This window comes from Sarcophilus harrisii, chromosome 2, assembly GCF_902635505.1.
Source record: "Sarcophilus harrisii chromosome 2, mSarHar1.11, whole genome shotgun sequence".
NCBI lineage: Eukaryota > Metazoa > Chordata > Mammalia > Dasyuromorphia > Dasyuridae > Sarcophilus > Sarcophilus harrisii.
The window spans coordinates 527,740,234-527,759,808 of NC_045427.1; the positions used below are offsets into that span (position 1 = coordinate 527,740,234).

Genomic DNA, 19,575 nt, shown 5'->3' on the forward strand with positions numbered 1-19,575 from the left:
AATTTCAAGCCTCATTTGTTATTAAACTATGAACATTTGTAATTAATATTGTGTAATTCTTACTTTTACATTGTATTTTTCCTACTTTAAAGGAAGATTTAAAAAAAGTAAGTGGTTCTTACCTGACTTTTTCTCTCCTTCCTTCCTTCCTTCCTTCCTTCCTTCCTTCCTTCCTTCCTTCCTTCCTTCCTTCCTTTCTTTTCTTCCTTCTTTTCCTTCCCTCCTTTCTTCCTTCTTTTCCTTCCTTCCTTCTTTCCCTCCCTTTTCCTTAGACTTTTTCTCTTTAGAAAGACAAATAAACTGATATTTGAGTTTTTTAATTCATGCAAAGGAAAAGGAGTCAATTTCCCCAGCACACTATTTAAAATCTTCAAACTTGAGACTGAAATGATTTTCTTCCTCTTAAAAGTTAAATTTATTCATTTAAGAAAGCGAATTTTCTATCCCATGAATTAATTTTATTCTCTCCCAAAAGAAAATCTGGCCAATTAAATGATAATTCATTATAAATTTTTATTTCAAAATGTAAACATCACTAAACATGCATAACAAGTTAAGACAATATATTTTACAATTCTGTTAATTTCTCTTTTTGCATAGGACATCATTACAATATATAATCTATGCGATACAAAATACATAGAAAGTTACAGCAGAGCACATGTAGACCAGTATGGAACTGTACAATTGTAATACTTTAATGTAGTGATTTAGAAAGTTGATGAGGGACCTTTGGAAGCATTGGTGTGTTGCTGATTTTTTTTTAAGATCAGACAGAAAATGAAAATGTGTGCTTTATGGAAATGGTCTAGGACCTTTAGATTTGCCCTTGACTACTTGCAAATAGTTTCCTTAAAGATGTCATCAAAAAGGAAAGGATAGGATTTCTGTATGCGGGGATCTGGAGGTGATTTATCCCCTAGTCCCTGTGCATATATATACATGAATAAGGCTATCTGTACACTCACAGATCAAGATGTGACTCCCCCCACCCCCAAATGCAAAACGAAGTATAAGTTGTTTAATAAAAAGACTGTCTCCTGATTGTTCTACCCTATGAGACTAGGAACCTCTATTTCAAATTATTTTACAAAATCATGGGTGGTAATGGAAAGAAAATTCTTTCTTCTCTGTCACACATTAAAATACAATCCTTCAACCTTTGTTCCTGATCCCACAAAATCCTTGGCGTCCTTACATTTTTTGACTGTACAAGGTGGCAGTGACTGAAAGCCAGGAAAATCCAAAGCATCAAATAAAGCAAAATTTTAGATGTCAGTTCCTCCCATCCTCACTCCAGCTAGAGTCTTAGCCTGTGCCATGCCATGGGGAAATTATCCCATTCACTTAATTTTGTAGAATAATATGGGATGAAAATCTAGATCAAGGGCAAGTTGACTAATAAGTCTCTCAGGTTCTGAGCAGAAAGGGACAAATTTTAATAGGCAAGATTTAAAGTCTTAAGAATTGATCTAGCAAATTTTATTTCCAAATAAGAAAGCAGAGTTCTTACCATTGTTTTTTTTGTTTTCCTGACATTAACATCTCCAAGATGAAATGGAAATGAAAGAAGTGGGAGCACATGGGATGAGAAAGCTATTCACTATACAGATTACTTTCTACAACGAGAGGTGGAGAAGGGTATCTTAATTTTTTTAAATTTTAATTTAAAAAATTTAAAGACAAATTGGAGAAAACACAGTAATATGGGCTGATAATTTGGGATGTGATATCTATACAATCTGCATTTCTAACTTCAATGAACCCAAGATTCAAATTTTCTGTCAAATAAAATTCTTTATAATAACATGGGAAATAAAAATAAGAAAGTAAATCATCTAAGAAACCTCAGTTTCTACTCCACAAAATAAATATCTCTCTCAATTAGGTTATGTTGCCCATCAATATAATAGGTTGGACTTCTAACAGAAACCAAGTGAGAAATCCACCCAAATGTCTCTAGGACATGCCACTAAAATCCAGTGTCAGTGGGTCCCAGTGTCAGGAAAACTATTCATATCAATATATATATATATATATATATATATTTATGTATATATGTACATATGTACATATGCTATATACACAATGTATATACATACATATGTATGGTTTAAATCTTTGGATAATAAAAAAAAAGGATGATCTAAGTTAGAGGTGTCAAATATGCAGCCCAGTGCTGTACCAGATTAAAATGTAATTGGGAAATATTTAACAAAATAAATAAAAATACAATAGAACATAGATAATGTTAATATGTGATTTTTTTAAACCAACACAACACCCCCTGGATCTTTATGTACAGTTTAGTCATCCCCTTCTTTTCTATTTGAATTTGATATCATTGATCTGTCATCTCTTCTCTATCATTTTTCTACAACCTCGTTGGTTGTAATGTAATCAAGAAATAAAAGCTTTTATCTTGACTTTTTGGGAGAAATGCCTGAATTCCATGGAAACAAATCAACCAAACTGATTAATTGTGAATTTGTAGCTCTAGCACAGCAAAAATTGGCTAGTAGTCCTTCAAAGTTCTATCAATGAGAAGTCACAAAATGTGTTACCCTACCCTTGTGACTCTACGGCTATAATAGCTGGAATGAATTGTTGTAGTTATTAATATTGTAGATGAAGGGTTTGTTTTAGTGGATAGTATTCAGCAGCGATGCTTACCTCCTGCTTTGGGCTAAAGAGCAGGGAAAAGCCATTCTGAATTATATCATTAATTCCCTGCCACACTACATAACTTCAAACTCCAGCCTTAGTTTCACTGATGAAATGACACAAATCAATATGTTAATGGAGTCTTAAAGCTACAAAACCACATTGTCCCTGCTTACTAGACAAGAGATTTTTCCTAAGAAGTGGAGAGGGGATCAAACTTTTAATGTATTGGGTAGCAAGATCCACATAGGAGAGCAATATATCAAAATATGGTATCTGTCCCTAAATTGTTGGGAAACTTAAAATCACTCCGCTCTGGGAGGTTAAGATTAACATAATAGAGACTATATGTTGAAGTAATCTGATGTTTTGAATTTATTAGCACCTTTCCAAAAGAAGACCTCAAAGCCCTTTATAAAGCTGATTGTGTCCATCCATGTTTTTAATCTTTATGGCTATTTAGGATTCAGAAAACATTCAGGGAATTAGACCCAGTTTTCCCAGAAACTAAAACAAATTTTTCTATAGGGTGTGTCTAGGCATATGAGGTGAGTTTTCAAAGTTTTGGAAGGGTAGTTTGAAAAATATTTAGATATGGGTCAGCACCACTTTGGTCCAGGAAAAGTCAGCTGAGATAGTTGTGGGGCAAGTTCCCTTTAAATTCATCATTCCTCCTTGCCTTTTGAAATCTCCTCTCATTTTTTTTTTACAGTTTTCAAATGTCCACTTTAAACATCCAGACCCACAGACATCTGAGATGGCTCCTAAACACAAAATAAGTGAAAGAGTCCCAAATGTCTGGAAGACATATTCTGAACCAGAAAAAAAAAATGCTATTTATTTCAGGTGCATTTTCTAATGTATAAACAAAGGCTTGCTCTTTTTTCCAACTGAGGTCTGAGTTAATAAGGCTTTCTAAGTTTTTTTTAATTGCATTCCTTTTTGTTAAAGATATACTACAGGCCACACAAATTGCCTTCTGAATTCTACTTCTAATGAAGTAGATCTCCCTGTGATGGGAGAATTCTATTTGCACATACCCCAAATCTAGCTAATGGGACAAAATTTAAATTCAACAAAGGTTCAGGTGACAAAATGTAACTTAGGTCCTGCAACCCATCAGCAAACAGTAGTTCCATCATCATGTCTCAGACATGGATAATAGCCTGATTGCTCACTTCTAGGCACTACCCCCATTTTATTTCATCAAATGGAATCAAAACCACTTTAAGAATGAAAACAATACTGGATTCCTTGAAATGACCAATACCACATCATCGTGTTCAGATTTCCATGATACAGTAGAATCCTTTATTAAGGCAAAATTGCCCTTCCATCTAGTGGACAGAATGGCCAAAAATTCAGGTCCTACAATGAAATTTAAATGAAACAAAGTGCTTTCTTTGGGAATTGCAAACTTTTCTTCTCTTCTCCGTCTCCTATCCCTTATTCCACTAATGAAACAAGTTCATTATTTTAAGAATTCCCTTTATTATTTTTCTATATGTGCAAAATGTGGGATCTGAAAATGCGTTTCAGCAATCACACCATAACTAGAAAAATTGCTTATGGGCCCCTCTGTGAATGGCTTTAGAAACATGTGCACTTGACACAGAAAAAAACTAAACCAAAAATACCTGAAGCATCCATCTCCTTCTCCTTCTCCACTTGCATATGAGGTCATTCAGTGACCACAATGCCAAAAGACTTTGGGATAAGTTTCCCTAAGCCTGGAATGTGAATTCCTAATATTTGAAATATATACAAAACACCCATTTTCTCTGAAAAGCATAGCAACAACTTTGGAAAACATGATAAATTTGGCAGTCAGGGCCATCCAGCCATACCCTTTGAGACAACCAGTTGGGTAGAATACACCATAATTCCCCAAGTTAGCCTTTTCCTATTATTCTATAAATACATTATATTCCTTCTCTTCCTGGACCTTTATTTTCCACCAAAAGGTCCAGTCTAAATGAATGAGAATAATTAAATTAAAGTGAAGCCAGGTGATGATCGATATGTACATATGAACACACAGTATGTAAGTATATATAATACTAATACACATGTATGTGCATATATGTGTATATGTGTGTGCACACACATATTTAAAGACTGGAACAGCTATGCTTTAACCTGGGCTTAAGTAGCCACCCACCACACAACTGAAACAGTGCAAGACATCATGAGCAACACAACTGTTAAATGCAAGTACCTATTATGCTACTTAGAAACCTCTACCATATTATTAGCCTATCACAGTTAACATACAGTACAAAATTAGAAACTGGCAAATTGGAACAATGCAAAGCAGCAAAATGAGAGAGGAATTGAAACTCCTTTGGAATGTGGAGGCATTCGCTTGATGACAAACAGCAGATCAAGGTACTATATGTGTGTAAAATTTCTTTGCTATGCTGTACTCTCTGACGTTTCCATTCTTACAGTATTATGAGATAAAAATGCAAAATAGAGGTCTAAAGGACCCCCCCCACTTCAAAAAACTCACTCTGAACTAACCAAAGTGAATCAAAAGGACTTCTTGATAATTCAGGCCATTACATTTAAAGTGTATTCCAAAAAATAGCAGAAGTCAAGGTTTCTACAATACTAGGTGTAACTGTTGAAGAATCATTTGTCCTGGAGCAGGGAAGAAGGAAAGAAGAGGTTCTGAGAGCAGGGAACATGGTTAAGAAAAGGGATGTGGAGATGGTCACCAAAAATCAATTCTGAGTCAGCTTGACTGAGTGTGGGAAAAGGATATGAGGATGGATCCTCTTTTCTCCCCTCCCCTACCCATAGAGGCAGCTTGGGTCAAGGGAGAAAAATCCCTGTAATGTTTTACACTCTTCCTGATGGGAAGAAGTTGGAGGAGGGGACAGGGTTTGCAGCATGTTCTGCCAGCATTTTTGATAGGCCAGTACACTTTACCCATGAAAGAATTTCTCCAAGTCACAATGTTCTAGTTTCTTGAGATAGATTACAATTTGTGCAGCATATTGTGCATGGTTATGTATGTGTGTTCTACATACATACACACGGCACACAGGCTACCCACACACCCGAAAAAATGTCCAAGAGTTAAAACGTCCTCCTTCAAATTCCCTTTTTCTTACATGGAAGATGTCTTAGCAGCAGCCATGGGGCTACTTTAGGAAGCAGTGGAGTTTTTTGAACCATGGATGAGCTAATAACACTTTCTGATGCTTAAAAAATAGCTATGTTTTATTTTTCCAGTCAGAGTACATGTTATAATAAAAAGTTCCTTTTGCTTTTACCATTCACCACAATTATGTTGCAAGGGGGTAGAGGAACTTCCTGTGTTGTGCAAGTTCGCTATCTCAATGGCTTTCATGGGTGCAGTAGGTAAGTACCTTTAAGAATTGATGTGGGGGCAGGGAAGACTGGCCAGCATAGGACTCCTTCCACACTCTGCTTCCTCAGCACTTCAGAAAAGGGGAAAGTCAGTCTCAGTGACAGAGCTTTTAAAACTTCCTGCTAATTCAGTGGAGAGAGAATGCTTATAGCTAAAGGGTCCCTGGGGACAAGAATAACGACAGAAGGGGAGGCTGACAGCTCTCAGAAGCAGTGGGGCCTTAGCATAGCCAAAGCTTTCTTTCTCTTTGCCAATCAGGCTTAAGGCATAAATTTGGGGGAATCTCTGCAAGGCTTAAGAGCCTTCAATTTGGGCCTTGAATGGGGAGACTTTGGGTTTTTTGTTTCTTGGAGCTGGAAGTGAGATCCCATCTTGAAGAAATAAGCAGGGTTACAGACCCGGCACTCAGAAGCAATGGGCAGGTGGTTGGGAGTAAGGGTAAGGGAGTGGAAGTAGGGAGGAAGTGAGGAGGGGCAGGGAGAACCGGAAGCAAGACCAGAGAAGCACTTTCCTCACAAGCCACAGCTCACAGACCCCTGAGTTTGGGCCTGCGGGGTGTTAACACAAACCCAAAGAACGCACTTCATTATGAAACTGACCAGTCAAGCACTAGCTTCCAGTCCTTGTTTCTTTTATTATCATCATCATCATCATCATCATCATCATCATCATCATTGTCTGTCTTTTTCCCCAGTGTGTGAAAGAATCTAACAGAAAACTTCTGAGTGCAAATCTATTTACAGAGTAAGGCTGCAGTAAGGGTGTGTCTTCACTGTACTTATTGTGTAACATAAATATCCATCCCTGAGAAAGGGGAAGGGGTGGGGGATGGGGGAGAGTTCAACTTAGTTGAATTTTAATCACATAGTTTTTTTTTTTTCTATTGTGCAATTTGTGGTTTTTAAATTTTTTTTTATTTTAAATTTTTTTTCTTTTTTTAAAATTTCTTTCTTGTTCTTCTCTTTTCTTTTCTTTCTTTTTTCTTTTCTTTCTTTCTTTCTTTCTTTCTTTCTTTTTTTTTTTTTTTTAACAAATCTGCTTTGACACCTGAGGTGAAGAAAAGTTTTGTTGTTGGCTTTTAAAAAATGTTTTTTCTCTTAAAAAAAATATAGGTTAACAAGAAGCATATGGCTATAAAACAAAAGGAATATTTAGGTACAGGAAATGAATTCAATCCGTCCATTGGTAAGGTTAGTTCAGCCACCCACAGGAATTGGTGACAAGTATTTGCCGAGACTGCAAGCTATAACTGAACTATCCCCCCCACCCACCCCCCCCAAAAAAATTAAACAGCATCAACAAGCAAGAGAGATCCGAAGACGTGTGCGACACAAGTCAGACTCCACAGAGTGCATGGAAGGTTTTGCTGCTGCCCAGGCCAGGGAGATCAGGGCGAGCTGGCGGGGCTGATGGTGGGGCTGCTGGCGTCCGAGCGGCTGTAGTCACTGACCGAGCCCGTCCGGGAGCTGCTCCCGCTTCGCCGCTGGAGCATGCTGGGGTGGAAGTTGGCGTGGCGACGGGCGTGTTTGGTCAGATGGTCACTGCGCATGAAACGCTTCTCGCAGATGGGGCAGCTGAATTTCTTCTCCCCTGTGTGGGTGCGGTAGTGCCGGGCGAGCTCGTCGGACCGGGCAAATTTCTTACTGCAATCCTGCCAGCTGCAGGCAAAGGGTCTCTCGCCTAGAGGGAGGAGAAGATAAGAGCATGAGTGTATCACCCACCTGAAGGGGCACTGGGACACTGAGAGATGACTTCTAGGCAAGTCAGCCTCTCGGGAGAAAGGCTTGTAGATAAAAGCAATGGCCCCGGAGTCAGAAAGACTAGAGTTTAAATCTCACTGCAGACACCAGCTGTGTGACCCCTGGGCAAATCACTTCATCTCTCCTAAGGGGGATAATAATTAAAACCTACCTTATAGGGCTCTTGTGAAGATGACGCTTAATCAAATGTGTAAAGCACTCAACATGATAGGTAAAGTGCTGTGTAAATGCTATTAATAAAATATGTAAGTACATTTACCTTTTAGCAAGTAAAAAATGTAAATGATTGATAACAATAAATAAAAGTTTGTCTTTGGCATCCCTCCCCGGGTTCCCTTTTGTGTAGTTTTTTGCCCCTTCTGATGTCTGAGTTCCCTTCCAACCACAATATCTCAGCCAGGCTAACTCTCTTGCTAGGTTCCCATTTCAAACAATGAGCTCTTCTTAAAGTCCAGACTCTGTGCTAGGTTCCGGTGATACAATCATAAGAGTAAAATAGGTCCTGCCCTCAAGAGGCTTACAATCTAACCAAGGGAGAAAACTGGTGCCTTTAAGGTTTGGCAGGGAAGACACTAGCAGAGGAACAGGAAAGGCTCAGAAGGTGATGCTTGAACTGAGCAATGAAGGAAACAAAGGATTCTAAATGGGGCAGAGGTGAATCATAAAAATCTTACTTTCAACAAAAGTCTGGTTTCCTCAAGGCCCCTATTTTGTTTTTTTCCTCTTGGGAAGTTCTCAGTATCTCTAAACCAAACCAAAGTGTCAGTGACTGATAACAGAGAAGTTTGTAACTCTTCTCAGGGGGACTTGGGAGGGCAGAGAAGGCCCTGTAAGCTACATCTTGGAATTTCAAGGAATAAGTCTTGGGTGGAGAAGAGGTGAAAAATGAGAAGAATTTTGGATACCCCCTCACCACAGCGCATAGGCTACCATATTTTTCAGCGACTCTATCAAACAAAACTTTCTTTGATTAGCTCTACCTCTGGAGGTGAGGCTTCTAATAGTCATGGGGGCTGGGTGGGCGAGACAGACCTTTACATTATTAGCCCCTTCTAGAAAAGGAGGCTTAGCAAGACTTCTGCTCATTTTATCAGCCTGGCAGATTTTCAGGGTAATGTTTTATAACAGCTAACACCCAGCCAAGTACAGTTGGCAGAGGCTGACTCCCATACTGCATTCTAATGGACCCTCTCTCCCCTAATGCAGCAAGCTTGTTAACCAGTCCCAGGTTTTATCTTCATGTGTTAACCAGGCCCTCTGAAGGGGAAAACAAGACATGGAAGCTCACCTGCTAAGCTGTAGCTAAAATTTCATCAGGAAACAGCAACCACAATCTGTTATGATGTTAGTAAATGCAAGTGTATGTATATGAGTGGTTTGGGGGAAGGGTGGTAGTGGTGTACATTCTTGTATCTACAGCAAAAATTCTGAATTTTTTTTGTGTCCCAGATCCCTTTGGCAGTCTGGTGAAGCTCACCGATTCCTTCTCACAATAAAGTTTTTTTTTTTAAATTCATAATTGATACAAATATTTAATTTCAGTTAGAGATTAGCAAAAGCAAAAATATCATTTCCCCCCATGCAAGTTCCCAGACCCTTTGAAATTGCTCCATGAGCTTACAGGTTGGTGGACCCTAGTCCCAACTTTTCTATTCATGGGGAAGATTCAATCTTTTTGGGCCTCAGTTGCCATATCTGTACAAAGAAGAAGTTGCATCAGATGACCTATAAGTTGATTTTAATTCTAACAGCCTAGAAATTAGAATTGTTTTTCGTTTTCTTTCTTTCTTTCTTTCTTTTTTTTTTTTTTGATAAGGCAATTGGGGTCAAGTGACTTGCCCAGGGTCACGCAGCTAGGAAGTGCTAAGTGAGGTCAGTTTGAACTCAGGTCCTCCTGACTTCAGGGCTGGTGCTCTATCCACTGTGCCCCTAACTACCCCAAATTAGAATATTAAATAGGCTGCTAGGCGGTACAGTGAATGGAGCTTCCAGACCAAGCCAGGACCTGAGTTCAAATTCAGTTTCAGACTCTTACTAGTTGTGGGAATCTAGACAAGTCATCTAACTTTATCTGTAAATTGAGGATATTAATAGCACCTATTTCTGAAGGTTGTTGTAAGGATCAAATGAGATAATATCTGGGCAGTTTTGTGATCCTTAACACTATTATTTTGACTTGTCCTGTCTTTTGTTTTCCTTTCTCTCACCTCTATATTTGTTATGTCCATCACATTCATTAAAGCCTACCTCTTCTTGAAATATGCACTTTGTGAAATTCTTCTGATCAAAATTAGTCTTAATATAGTTCCTATAGAGAAGGAAACTTTGAAGTTTATCATTTTTTGTTGATTATCTGTGCAGGTGACCCTAGATAATCTCATGGAAGCTGGATCTGTGCAAACTGAAGCAGAAGAACTTTTCTTTAAAAAAAAAAAAATTATCTTCATATAAGCTTGATATTTGTTGGATCAGTCAACAAGCAATTATTACCACCTTCAGTGTTTCAGATAATGTTAGATAGCAGAGTTACAAATTACAAATACAAATGCAACAAACACAGCTCCAGAAGAGCTTGTGTTTTACTGAGCCCTTTGACATGTTTTCAAAGGAGAGAACAAATAAGACAGCCCAGAGGTTAAAGGAGCTTGCCCCATGATCAGGTGCTAGCTAATTAGCAGCAGAACCGAGATCCATTTCAACCTTCAGTCTCTGATCCCAGGAGCTCAGCCTGCACTCCAAGTCTCTGGCCTCCCAAGAATGTGATCTTTCCATCATGACACATGGCTCCTTTCTAACATGTGAGTCCTGAATTTTCAATCTGAACGCAGCTCCCAGAAATAGAGCCGTGGACTCGTCCTGCTGAACACGGAGCAGCGCTATGTTCTGGACGGGAGCGGCGGGACTTGGCTTTGGCAAGCAGCAGCTCCTGCTGTCAGGGCGAACGTGGGCCCGACGCCAGGGACAAACCTTTGTCTTCTGGTAATGAAGGCGTGGGCCCGTTAAAGCAACACGCAGCAGCTTGGGTGAAGAAATGCCTTGGCTCTTCTTTGGAAGGGGATGTGGCTTCCAAGTGCAGGTAGGTTACATAAATGTTCTCTCTTACTGCCAGTAAAGGGGGGGGGGGGGGGAAGGAGGGGGGGGGGGGGGGGAAGGAGAAAGAGGGAGAGAGAGACAGAGAGAAAGAGAGAGGGAGGAGGGAGTGGGGACTGAGAGAGGGGAAAGAGGGAGGGAAGGAGAGAGAGAGAGAGAGAGAAGGGGAGAGGGAAAGACTGAGACAGAGAAAAATAGAGACAGAGAAAGAGATAGATAGAAAGACAGACAGAGAGAAAGAAACAGAAAGACAGAGACAGAAAAAGAGAGAGATGGAGAGAGAGAGAGAGACTGAGAGAATGAGGAAGAAAGGAAAAGGGAAAGACAGAGAGAGGGGGGAGGGAGGAAGAGGAATAGAGAAGGGGGGACGGAGAAAGAGGGAGAGAAAGAAAAACAGAAAGAGGGGGAGGGAGAGGAGAGAGAGAGAGAAGGGGAGAGAGAGTGAAAGGTAAAGACAGAGACAGAGACTGAGACAGAGAAAGGGAGAGAGGGGGGAGGAGGGAGAGACAAAGAGAGACTGATTATATGAACTGATTGCCTAATCTTATCAGGGAACATAGAGCACAGCATGGTTTTTTTCTTGCTCAAGAGTAAGCAGTGAGAGGAACAGGGTGTCCCTTCTGAAGCTGCTTTCAACATTACTATGAATTTCCTCTGCTTTATCTTCCTGGGCTTGAATCAGAAGGTTGAGAGCCTTTAGATGAAGGCAGCATTTAGAATTGGGGTCAAAACAAAATATTTTTGGACAGCAGCAGCCAGTGGCTGAAACTTGAGAAGCTCGAGGGGTTAGGTCAAGCACTCCAAATGCTACCTGACTAAATTCCAAGGCTGAAGGAGATCCAGAACATCAGACTTATTCAGAAACAGTCTTACTGCAAGAGGCAAAGGTCATTCCTTAAGACTGTAATGCCTTTGGAGGTGGGTGGGTGGGTGAGGAATGATGGTAAGGAAGAATGTTTATAACATTCCAAAAAAGGAAAAGATTGTTTAAGCATTTGAAAAATGCAGCCCACATTGTATATTTTGTTCGGCCGAGGCCACTTTTGGCACTCAGCAATGTAGGCTAATCATACTTTAAACAAAGTTTGAGATCCCGGGGTGTCCCCTTTGAAAATGTTAACATAGGGAAAAAAAAGCTTTGAGGCCTCCTAGGCTTTTTAGGAGCCTAGTTTTCAAGGCAGCCACCTGTGTCTTTGATGTGGAGGAGGAGGAATGGGAGGAAGGGGAAGAGGGCTCTGGATTCTAACCTAGATCACAGCAATAGCAGAAACAGAACCCAGGGACAAAATGAGCTGCTTGGTTATGCCTTGATCAAAAGGCTTGGGGCATTGGGTAACATGACCAGGCTGCCCTTTCAAGCTGTGTCTGGCTGGATCCAAAACCAGATACTGGGTATGGAGCTGGGACATCTTTCTACAGGGAGTAAAGCCAATTCTATTTACACAGTAGGTGGCCAGCAATATAATTATGAAGGGAGTCAAATTTCTCTTCAGTGTTACTTCTTTACATCTTGCCCTCTCCCAACCCTCTTCCTCCTGGGTTTTAAATTCTTACCCTCTCTTCCCTTCTCCTAGAACAGAAGACAGAGAGAGAGAGAGAGAGAGAGAGAGAGAGAGAGAGAGAGAGAGAAGGAGAGAGAGAGGCTGTTTTCCCAGAGTTGAAACTCAAGTGTAAATGACTGTTCAGGTTTAAAGTATGATTCTCTTCTAGAAGGATTAATCTGGAATAAAGCATCTGCTTGTCTTAAGGAAAGAAGAATGGGATTTATATCAGGCAGATTTTGGGGGGAGTAGAGTTTATAGTGAATTTGGGTTTACTTTCCGTATCTAACTGTTCTATTGGATACAGGTTCTAGAACTGTGCTTTGGCTGTACATCAGGCCCTCACGCTGAGCTGTTGGCAGTAATATGCAGAGAACATGAGAAATGAGCCCCTCCAACAAAGGAGGCTGAACCATTCTGGAGAACAATTTGGAACTATGACCATAGGACTATCAAACTATGCATACCCTTTGATCCTGCAGTGTCTCTACTGGGTCTGTAACCCAAAGAGATCATAAAAAAGGGAAAAGGACCCACGTGCAAAAATGTTTGTAGCAGCCCTCTTTGTAGTGACAAGGAACTGAAAGCCCATTAATTGGGGAATGGCTGAATAAATAATGGCATATGAATGTTAGGGAATATTATTGTTCTATAAGAAACGATCAGCAGGACGATTTCAGAAAGGCCTGGAGAGACCAATGCTAATTGAAGTGAGTAGAACCAAGAGAATATTGTACACAGCAACAAGAAGATTAAGTAATGATCAACTGTGATGGATTTGGCTCTTTTCAACAATGAGGTGATTCAAGCCAATCTCAATAGACTTGTGATGGAGAGAGCCCTCTGCATCTAGAAAAAGGATTATGGGAACTGAATGTGGATCACAACCTAGTATTTTCACCTTTTTTGTTATTATTGTTGTTTGCATTTTGTTTTCTTTCTCATTTTTTCCTTTTTGATCTGACTTTTCTTGTGCATCATGATAAATGTGGAAATATGTATAGAGCTGCAAATGATTAACCTATATTGGATTACTTGCTATATATTGGAGGGAAAGGGAGGGAGAAAAATTTGGAACACAAGGTTTTGCAAGGGTGAACATTGAAAACTATGCATGTATTTTGAAAATAAAAAGCTATTATTTAAAAAAAAGTTTTTAAGTAAAAATAAATTTTAAAAAAGGAGGCTACAAACCACAGTGCATCAGACAGCAATGGGCAGTTTCATCAAGTCAAGTTAACCCACAGTCAAATTCTAAAGGTTCATTTTCTCTTTCCAAATAGCCTGAGGGGATCAGTGTGTTAGAACAGGAAAAGAAGTAGATTGGGGATCAGAGGTTAGACTTCACCCCAGCCTTGTTCCTTACTATCTATATGACCATTCAACAGGCATTTTTCTGGGTCTCATTTTCTTCACCTGAAAAAAGAGGGGGTTGGATTTACTAGCCTTTCAGGTCTCTTCCAAGTCTAGATTTGTGGTTCTATCCTCTGTCATAGATAGGATCTGTTCTAAGAGAATTGACTAATTAGGTAGGTTTGGCTCAATGGAAGGACTACAGGACTTAGGTCTAAGACAGACACCTGAGGATTAGTTCCCATCTTGGCCATTTGCTATGTGTATAACCTTGGTTAATTCAACTAGACTCTCCAAATGTCATTTTCCTTCATCTCTAAAATGGGGATAATGTTGGGGAAAGCATCAATAAGATAGGGATTGATCACCCTCCCATTTCTTGCTGCCCTCATGCCATCCACTCAGATCTTACATATCCTCCAAGACATGGGTCAGGTTGCACCACTTCTGTAGTTTTCCCAATTACACCAAGGTCCATCTCTTTCTTCCATTCTTTGAACTCACATTGCATTTTTAGTATCACACTATTTAGCTGTTGGGAAACCCACGGGCAAAATGGATAGACCACTAGCCCTGGAGTTAGGAAGATGTGAGTTGAAATCCAGTCTCAAGACACTAGCCATGTGATCCTGAGCAAGTCATTTAAGCTAGTTTGCCTCTATTTCCTCATCTGTAAAGTGAGTTGGAAAAGAAAATGGCAAACCTCTCCAGTATCTTTGCCAAGAAAAGTCTAACTGAGGTCAGAGAGTTAATTCAATCCAAGTGCCTAGCTCCAAACTGGGTACAGTAGAGATACTGGATGAATGTCTCCTGATTTTTGCTATGCCCCGGAACTGCCCCAATAGTCTCTCAAAAAGCCTTTTTGTACCCCCTTCACACTCCCACCAATCAAAACAGACTGTCCATGTTCTACTTTCTCAATGAATTCTTAGATAATCAAATACTCTTCACTGAAAATGGTTGAATATGTCATTCTAGACATATAAAAGTGGATTAGAAGGAGGAAGTCAGCATGGTTCCAGAAGAACAGGTTCAGTGGAGACTCCCATATTAGAGGAATAAAAGAAAGAGAAAGTCAAGTCAAATCAAGATGGAATAGGAAAAGGCAGATTCCAATTTTGTGCTCTCTTGCAAGAGCTCAACTACATCACTGTCTTTGTGTTTCAGATAAAAAGTTCTTTAGAAGGAAGCCAAGCAAAAGTAGTCTCTGAGCTAGTTCAACAGCATGTGTTCTAGCTTTTTTCCCTTGCTCTCCAAGAAAAGAATCCTGCCTAGGATAAATTTAGACTAGAAGGAATATCTTTTCCTTTAAGCGGATAGATTAAACTTTGATCCTAGTCAAAGGAAAGTATGGATATAATGAATTAGCCACAGACTAAAGTGATCATCTCCATGGTGACTTGGATTAGGTCTTTAAATATTTTATATTTTTCTGTGGTTTTGTTTCCTTTGATGGCAAATCCCTACAAGGAAGGAATGGAGCAAATTAGTGGAAACATCATGGGCAGCAAGAGGGGAATGGAGAAGCAACTGGATAAGGCCAGAAAATAAGAAGCCTGTGACAAAATTGGGGACTGGTGGTGACATAGAATTGGTCAACTAATTAAGTATATTTAGGGATATGGACAGGTACATCATTGATGTAGGGAACTCCTAGATGAGGAAATCTTTACCATTGCAGGTCTTCACTTTGTGAGAAAGTTACTTAAAGCAAGAAGAGATCAAGTGGCTTGCTCAGAGTCACACAGCCAGCCTCTATCAGAGGTGAGAGACAGGAAGCAATAAAACATCAGCATCAGGATCTAGACCTTGAGCAATCTGATGGATTTGATTCAAGTTGTGCTTGACCACTGGCTTCACATCCTTGTGAATTTGGAATTTGTCATTTTCTATGTATGAAGAATGATGAAAAACTGCTTGCCAAAATAAATGTATATTATTTAAAAGAGAATTAAAATCAAATCCTGAAGTTACCCACACATGAAGTCTATTTAATATGTTTTTTGTTGTTGTTTAGATATTTAGTCATGCTGACTCTTCATGACCCATTTGGGATTTTCTTGGGAACGATACTAGAATGCTTTGCCATTTCCTACTCCAGCTCATTTTATAGATGAGGAAACTGAGGCAAGCAGGATTGACTTGCCAGGGTCACACAGCTAGGAAGTGTTTGAGTCTAGATCTTAGCTACCCCAATAAGCTTAAGTATCAATATCAATTACTACCATATCACCAATTAGGTAGTTATGTACTAGAGCATAAGCTTCTTGTATGATTAGTGTCTAGCCCAATATTGGTCACATTGTAGGTGCTTAATAGATGCTATGTTGCTTTTGTTGAATGGATCGATACATTTCTGTCTATTAGAGGAGAAAGATAGGCAAGATACTCTCGGCATCATTCTCCATGGTTTCAGAAACTGTTACAGAAACCTCACTCTAGTGATTCAAATTAATAGGCTTTTATCTATCACTATGTTGCTTTGATTTGTGACTACTGGGTTTGGACATCTTTTCAGCTCACAGCCTCAAGACTTATTCTCCAGAGAAGTTCTATTTATATGCTGGTTTCTCAGGGGACAGCTTAGTGGTGGGATGAGTGACCACAAGGCTGAAAAGTTTTACTTCAGAGGGAAAATAGAACGTGTCATGGGAAGGCATTGGATTTTATCATGGAAAAGAGATAATTTCTTAGAATAACATTTTACAACATCCTTCTTTTTATGAAAAAGAGGCACAGTATATATGCACTGAAGATACACTGTAAGGATGCCATATCCAGGGGACTATGTTAGAGGCAATATGGCCTGAAAGGAAGGCCCCTTTAATGCCTTCATAACTCGAGTCTCTGGGATGGATTCCACTCAATAATACATATTTATAGTCAGGTTCTTCTGCATATGGGTATGTGTGTGTATATGATGATTAATAATAAATAGCAGCCTAATATAAAGCCTTGAGCAGCTGCTTAATGTTCAAACCCAAATACCAGAAAACAAGCTCATGAAATGTGTTTATATTTATATGTTTGTTTGTATATATGAATATATTTATATGCGTATATGTCCAAATATGTATATACACACATATGTTTACATGCATGTCTATATGTATAGATACCTATAGATCTATATGAATAGATATGTAAGATAGATATGTATAGATATACATATATATGCATATATTCACACACATTTACTTATACACACACACACACACACACACACACAGCCCACAGAGTAAATGTATTAAGATTGTTCTTAAAATGGAAACTTGCCTGTTTCTGGTTTTTATTGAGCAATGAATATCTACTGGTTCCTCAGGCAAGTTTCAAACATTAGCCCATTGTTAAACTTTAGCTAGAGGTACAATTACAATTATGTGTACATACAGATGCACATAGGAGTTTTTTCATATAAACTGCCCACCACTCTTCATAGGAAGATTGAGCTTAGTGGCAAAAGATCAAATATGCCAAATGTGCAACACTTAGGCTGCATGTTCACCCATGTTTTTCTTTCAACATACTATTTCCTAGTTTGAGAGTAGCAAGAGACCTGATCCCAGATTTAGACAAAATAGAGATATGACAAAAAAACCTTGACTGTCTTATTACAAGTTTGTATAGGGACACACAAAACGAACAGAAGGAAATGGGAAGGAAATACCAAATCATCCTTGTCAAACTGCTGTTGGACTTGCAAAAAGCCAACCTGATCATTGGCTTCCATATTCTACTACTACCACACTATGAAACTCTAGTTCAACAATAGTACTGTTACTGATTGCAACAAAAACCTAGCCTAAATATCCCTTCCTAACCAATTCATATATAGATAGAAGCTCCAGAGTTCATTGATGGCACAAAGATGGTCACTTATGCCCAAATTTTATTCTTTTGCCCCTCTACTTTTGCCAACAAAGTTTCCCATCCACACCTTTCTTCCTCCCTTCATTCTTTCATTCCTTCCTTCTGATACATATGTGTATATATGAATGGTTCCTTCTTTCTTTTCTTCCTTTCTTCACCACAGTTAGTACAAGTCAAGTAGATAGGACTCCAAAAGATGGGAACCAAATCAAGTGGAATGTAACCTGCTCACTGCTTGGTCTGAATCCCAAAGAGATTCCCATCAAAAGGGAAAAGAACCTATTTGTAAAAAAAAAAAAAAAAAAAAAAAAAAAAAGACATTTATAGCATCTTTTTATATGGTGGTGAAGAATGAGCAATTAAAGGGATACCCATCAATTAGGGAATGGCTGAGTAAGCTACAGGGATGGAATATTATTGTGCTTTAAGAAATGACAAAGAGAATGATTTCAGAAAAACCTGGAAAGACTTACATGAATTGATGCAAAGTGAAATGTGTAGAACCAGGAAAACTTTGTCCACAGTAATAGCAATATTGTATGATGAAGAACTGTGAATGATTTAACTATTTTTAGCAATACAATGATCCAAGATAATCTCAAAAGACAAAGAATGAAATGTGCTATCTGCCTCCAGAGAAAGAACTGATGTCTGAATACAGAATGAGCATACTATTTTTCATTTTCTTTCTTTTATTTTTTTTTGTTTTCTTGTACAAAATGAATAATATGGGAATATACATATATAATCTATATCATATTGATAGGGTGTGAAATTGTGTTCCCTTTGATCTGTAAAATTAACACTAAAATTGTGTACCCTTTGATCTGTAGAGAAGGGAGATTTGAGTTTCAGGCCCTCCTGGGAGGCATATCTCCCCAGACAAGTTAAGTGGCGACATCTGACTGGGCCAGTTCTAGGGCAAGCTGAATCTCTATTCAAATTCAGACTGAGAAAGCCTTCAAAGTAATTTCATTTGAGAGATCCTGGTCTGATCAACTCAGGCTGCCCCAACCTTCTTCCCCCCCCCCCACTATTGTTCCCCTCTCTTGCCCAAGATATGCTCATATAATAGGTTTCTGTTTACTCATTTCTTTGCAGAATGTCCAAAGCAGAACTATTCCTTGTCCCTTGGTATAGCTGCCAGGACCCTGCCTGCTGAAAGACATTCTCCTCTCAGTGCCAGCCTCCATTTCCCTAATAGAACTTTGCCACTAAAGAAGTCAGTCCCTTAGCAAAGCTGACTTCTCATCCAACAATAAACTTCCATTTTTGCCACCTAAAACTCTTCGGGTTCATGAATTCTTTCACAAAGAACCTGAACCTTTGACCAAAAGGAGATTTCCACAATTCTTTGCACTGCCACTAACCTTATCAATATTGCTTACTGTTTCAGGGAGGAAGAAGGGAAGGGAAGATATAAGAAATGGAATTTGGTACTCAAAACTTTTTTAAAATGTTAAAAATTGTTTTAATATGTATTTGGGGAAAAATAAAATATCATTAAATATATAAATGTATTTATATAATGAGAGAAATATGCCTTGAATCATTACTTAATTAAAAGGATAATGTGTACATATGTATCTATATAAACATGCATTTAAGAATTTTATTACTGAATTGGGTAGCAGAGCCAAATGATTTAAGAAATGAAAAAAAACTCATTTAATAATCCTAGCCAAGGCTTCATTAGCACTTCTAATATTACCTAACATAATAAATAAAATTATGCTAAACTCTTGGCTAGAAGAAAAAAAGTCACCTATCAAACTCACCAAAATAAAAGGATATCTAAATATAAATCAGTTATTTCCTGACGAGGCTTTCTCTGGAGTTGGCAGGAGGATTAGACAACTTTCTCAACCAAGGCAAAGACCTATACTCTCTGACAGACCTTAAGGTGGAAAGGCCAAAG

At 38.9% G+C, this 19,575-nt stretch overlaps 1 protein-coding gene across 1 annotated transcript in view; it reads right to left on the reverse strand.

The window, feature by feature from the left end:
• Nucleotides 1–493: 493 nt before the first annotated feature.
• Nucleotides 494–19,575, reverse strand: part of KLF13 (Kruppel like factor 13) — a 97,789-nt gene continuing 78,707 nt past the window's right edge. Inside the window, exon 2 of the mRNA XM_012542982.3 lies at nt 494–7,723. Within this exon, the coding sequence (XP_012398436.1) occupies nt 7,431–7,723 (293 nt within the window). The 3' untranslated portion in view covers nt 494–7,430. The remainder of the gene's footprint in view (nt 7,724–19,575) is intronic.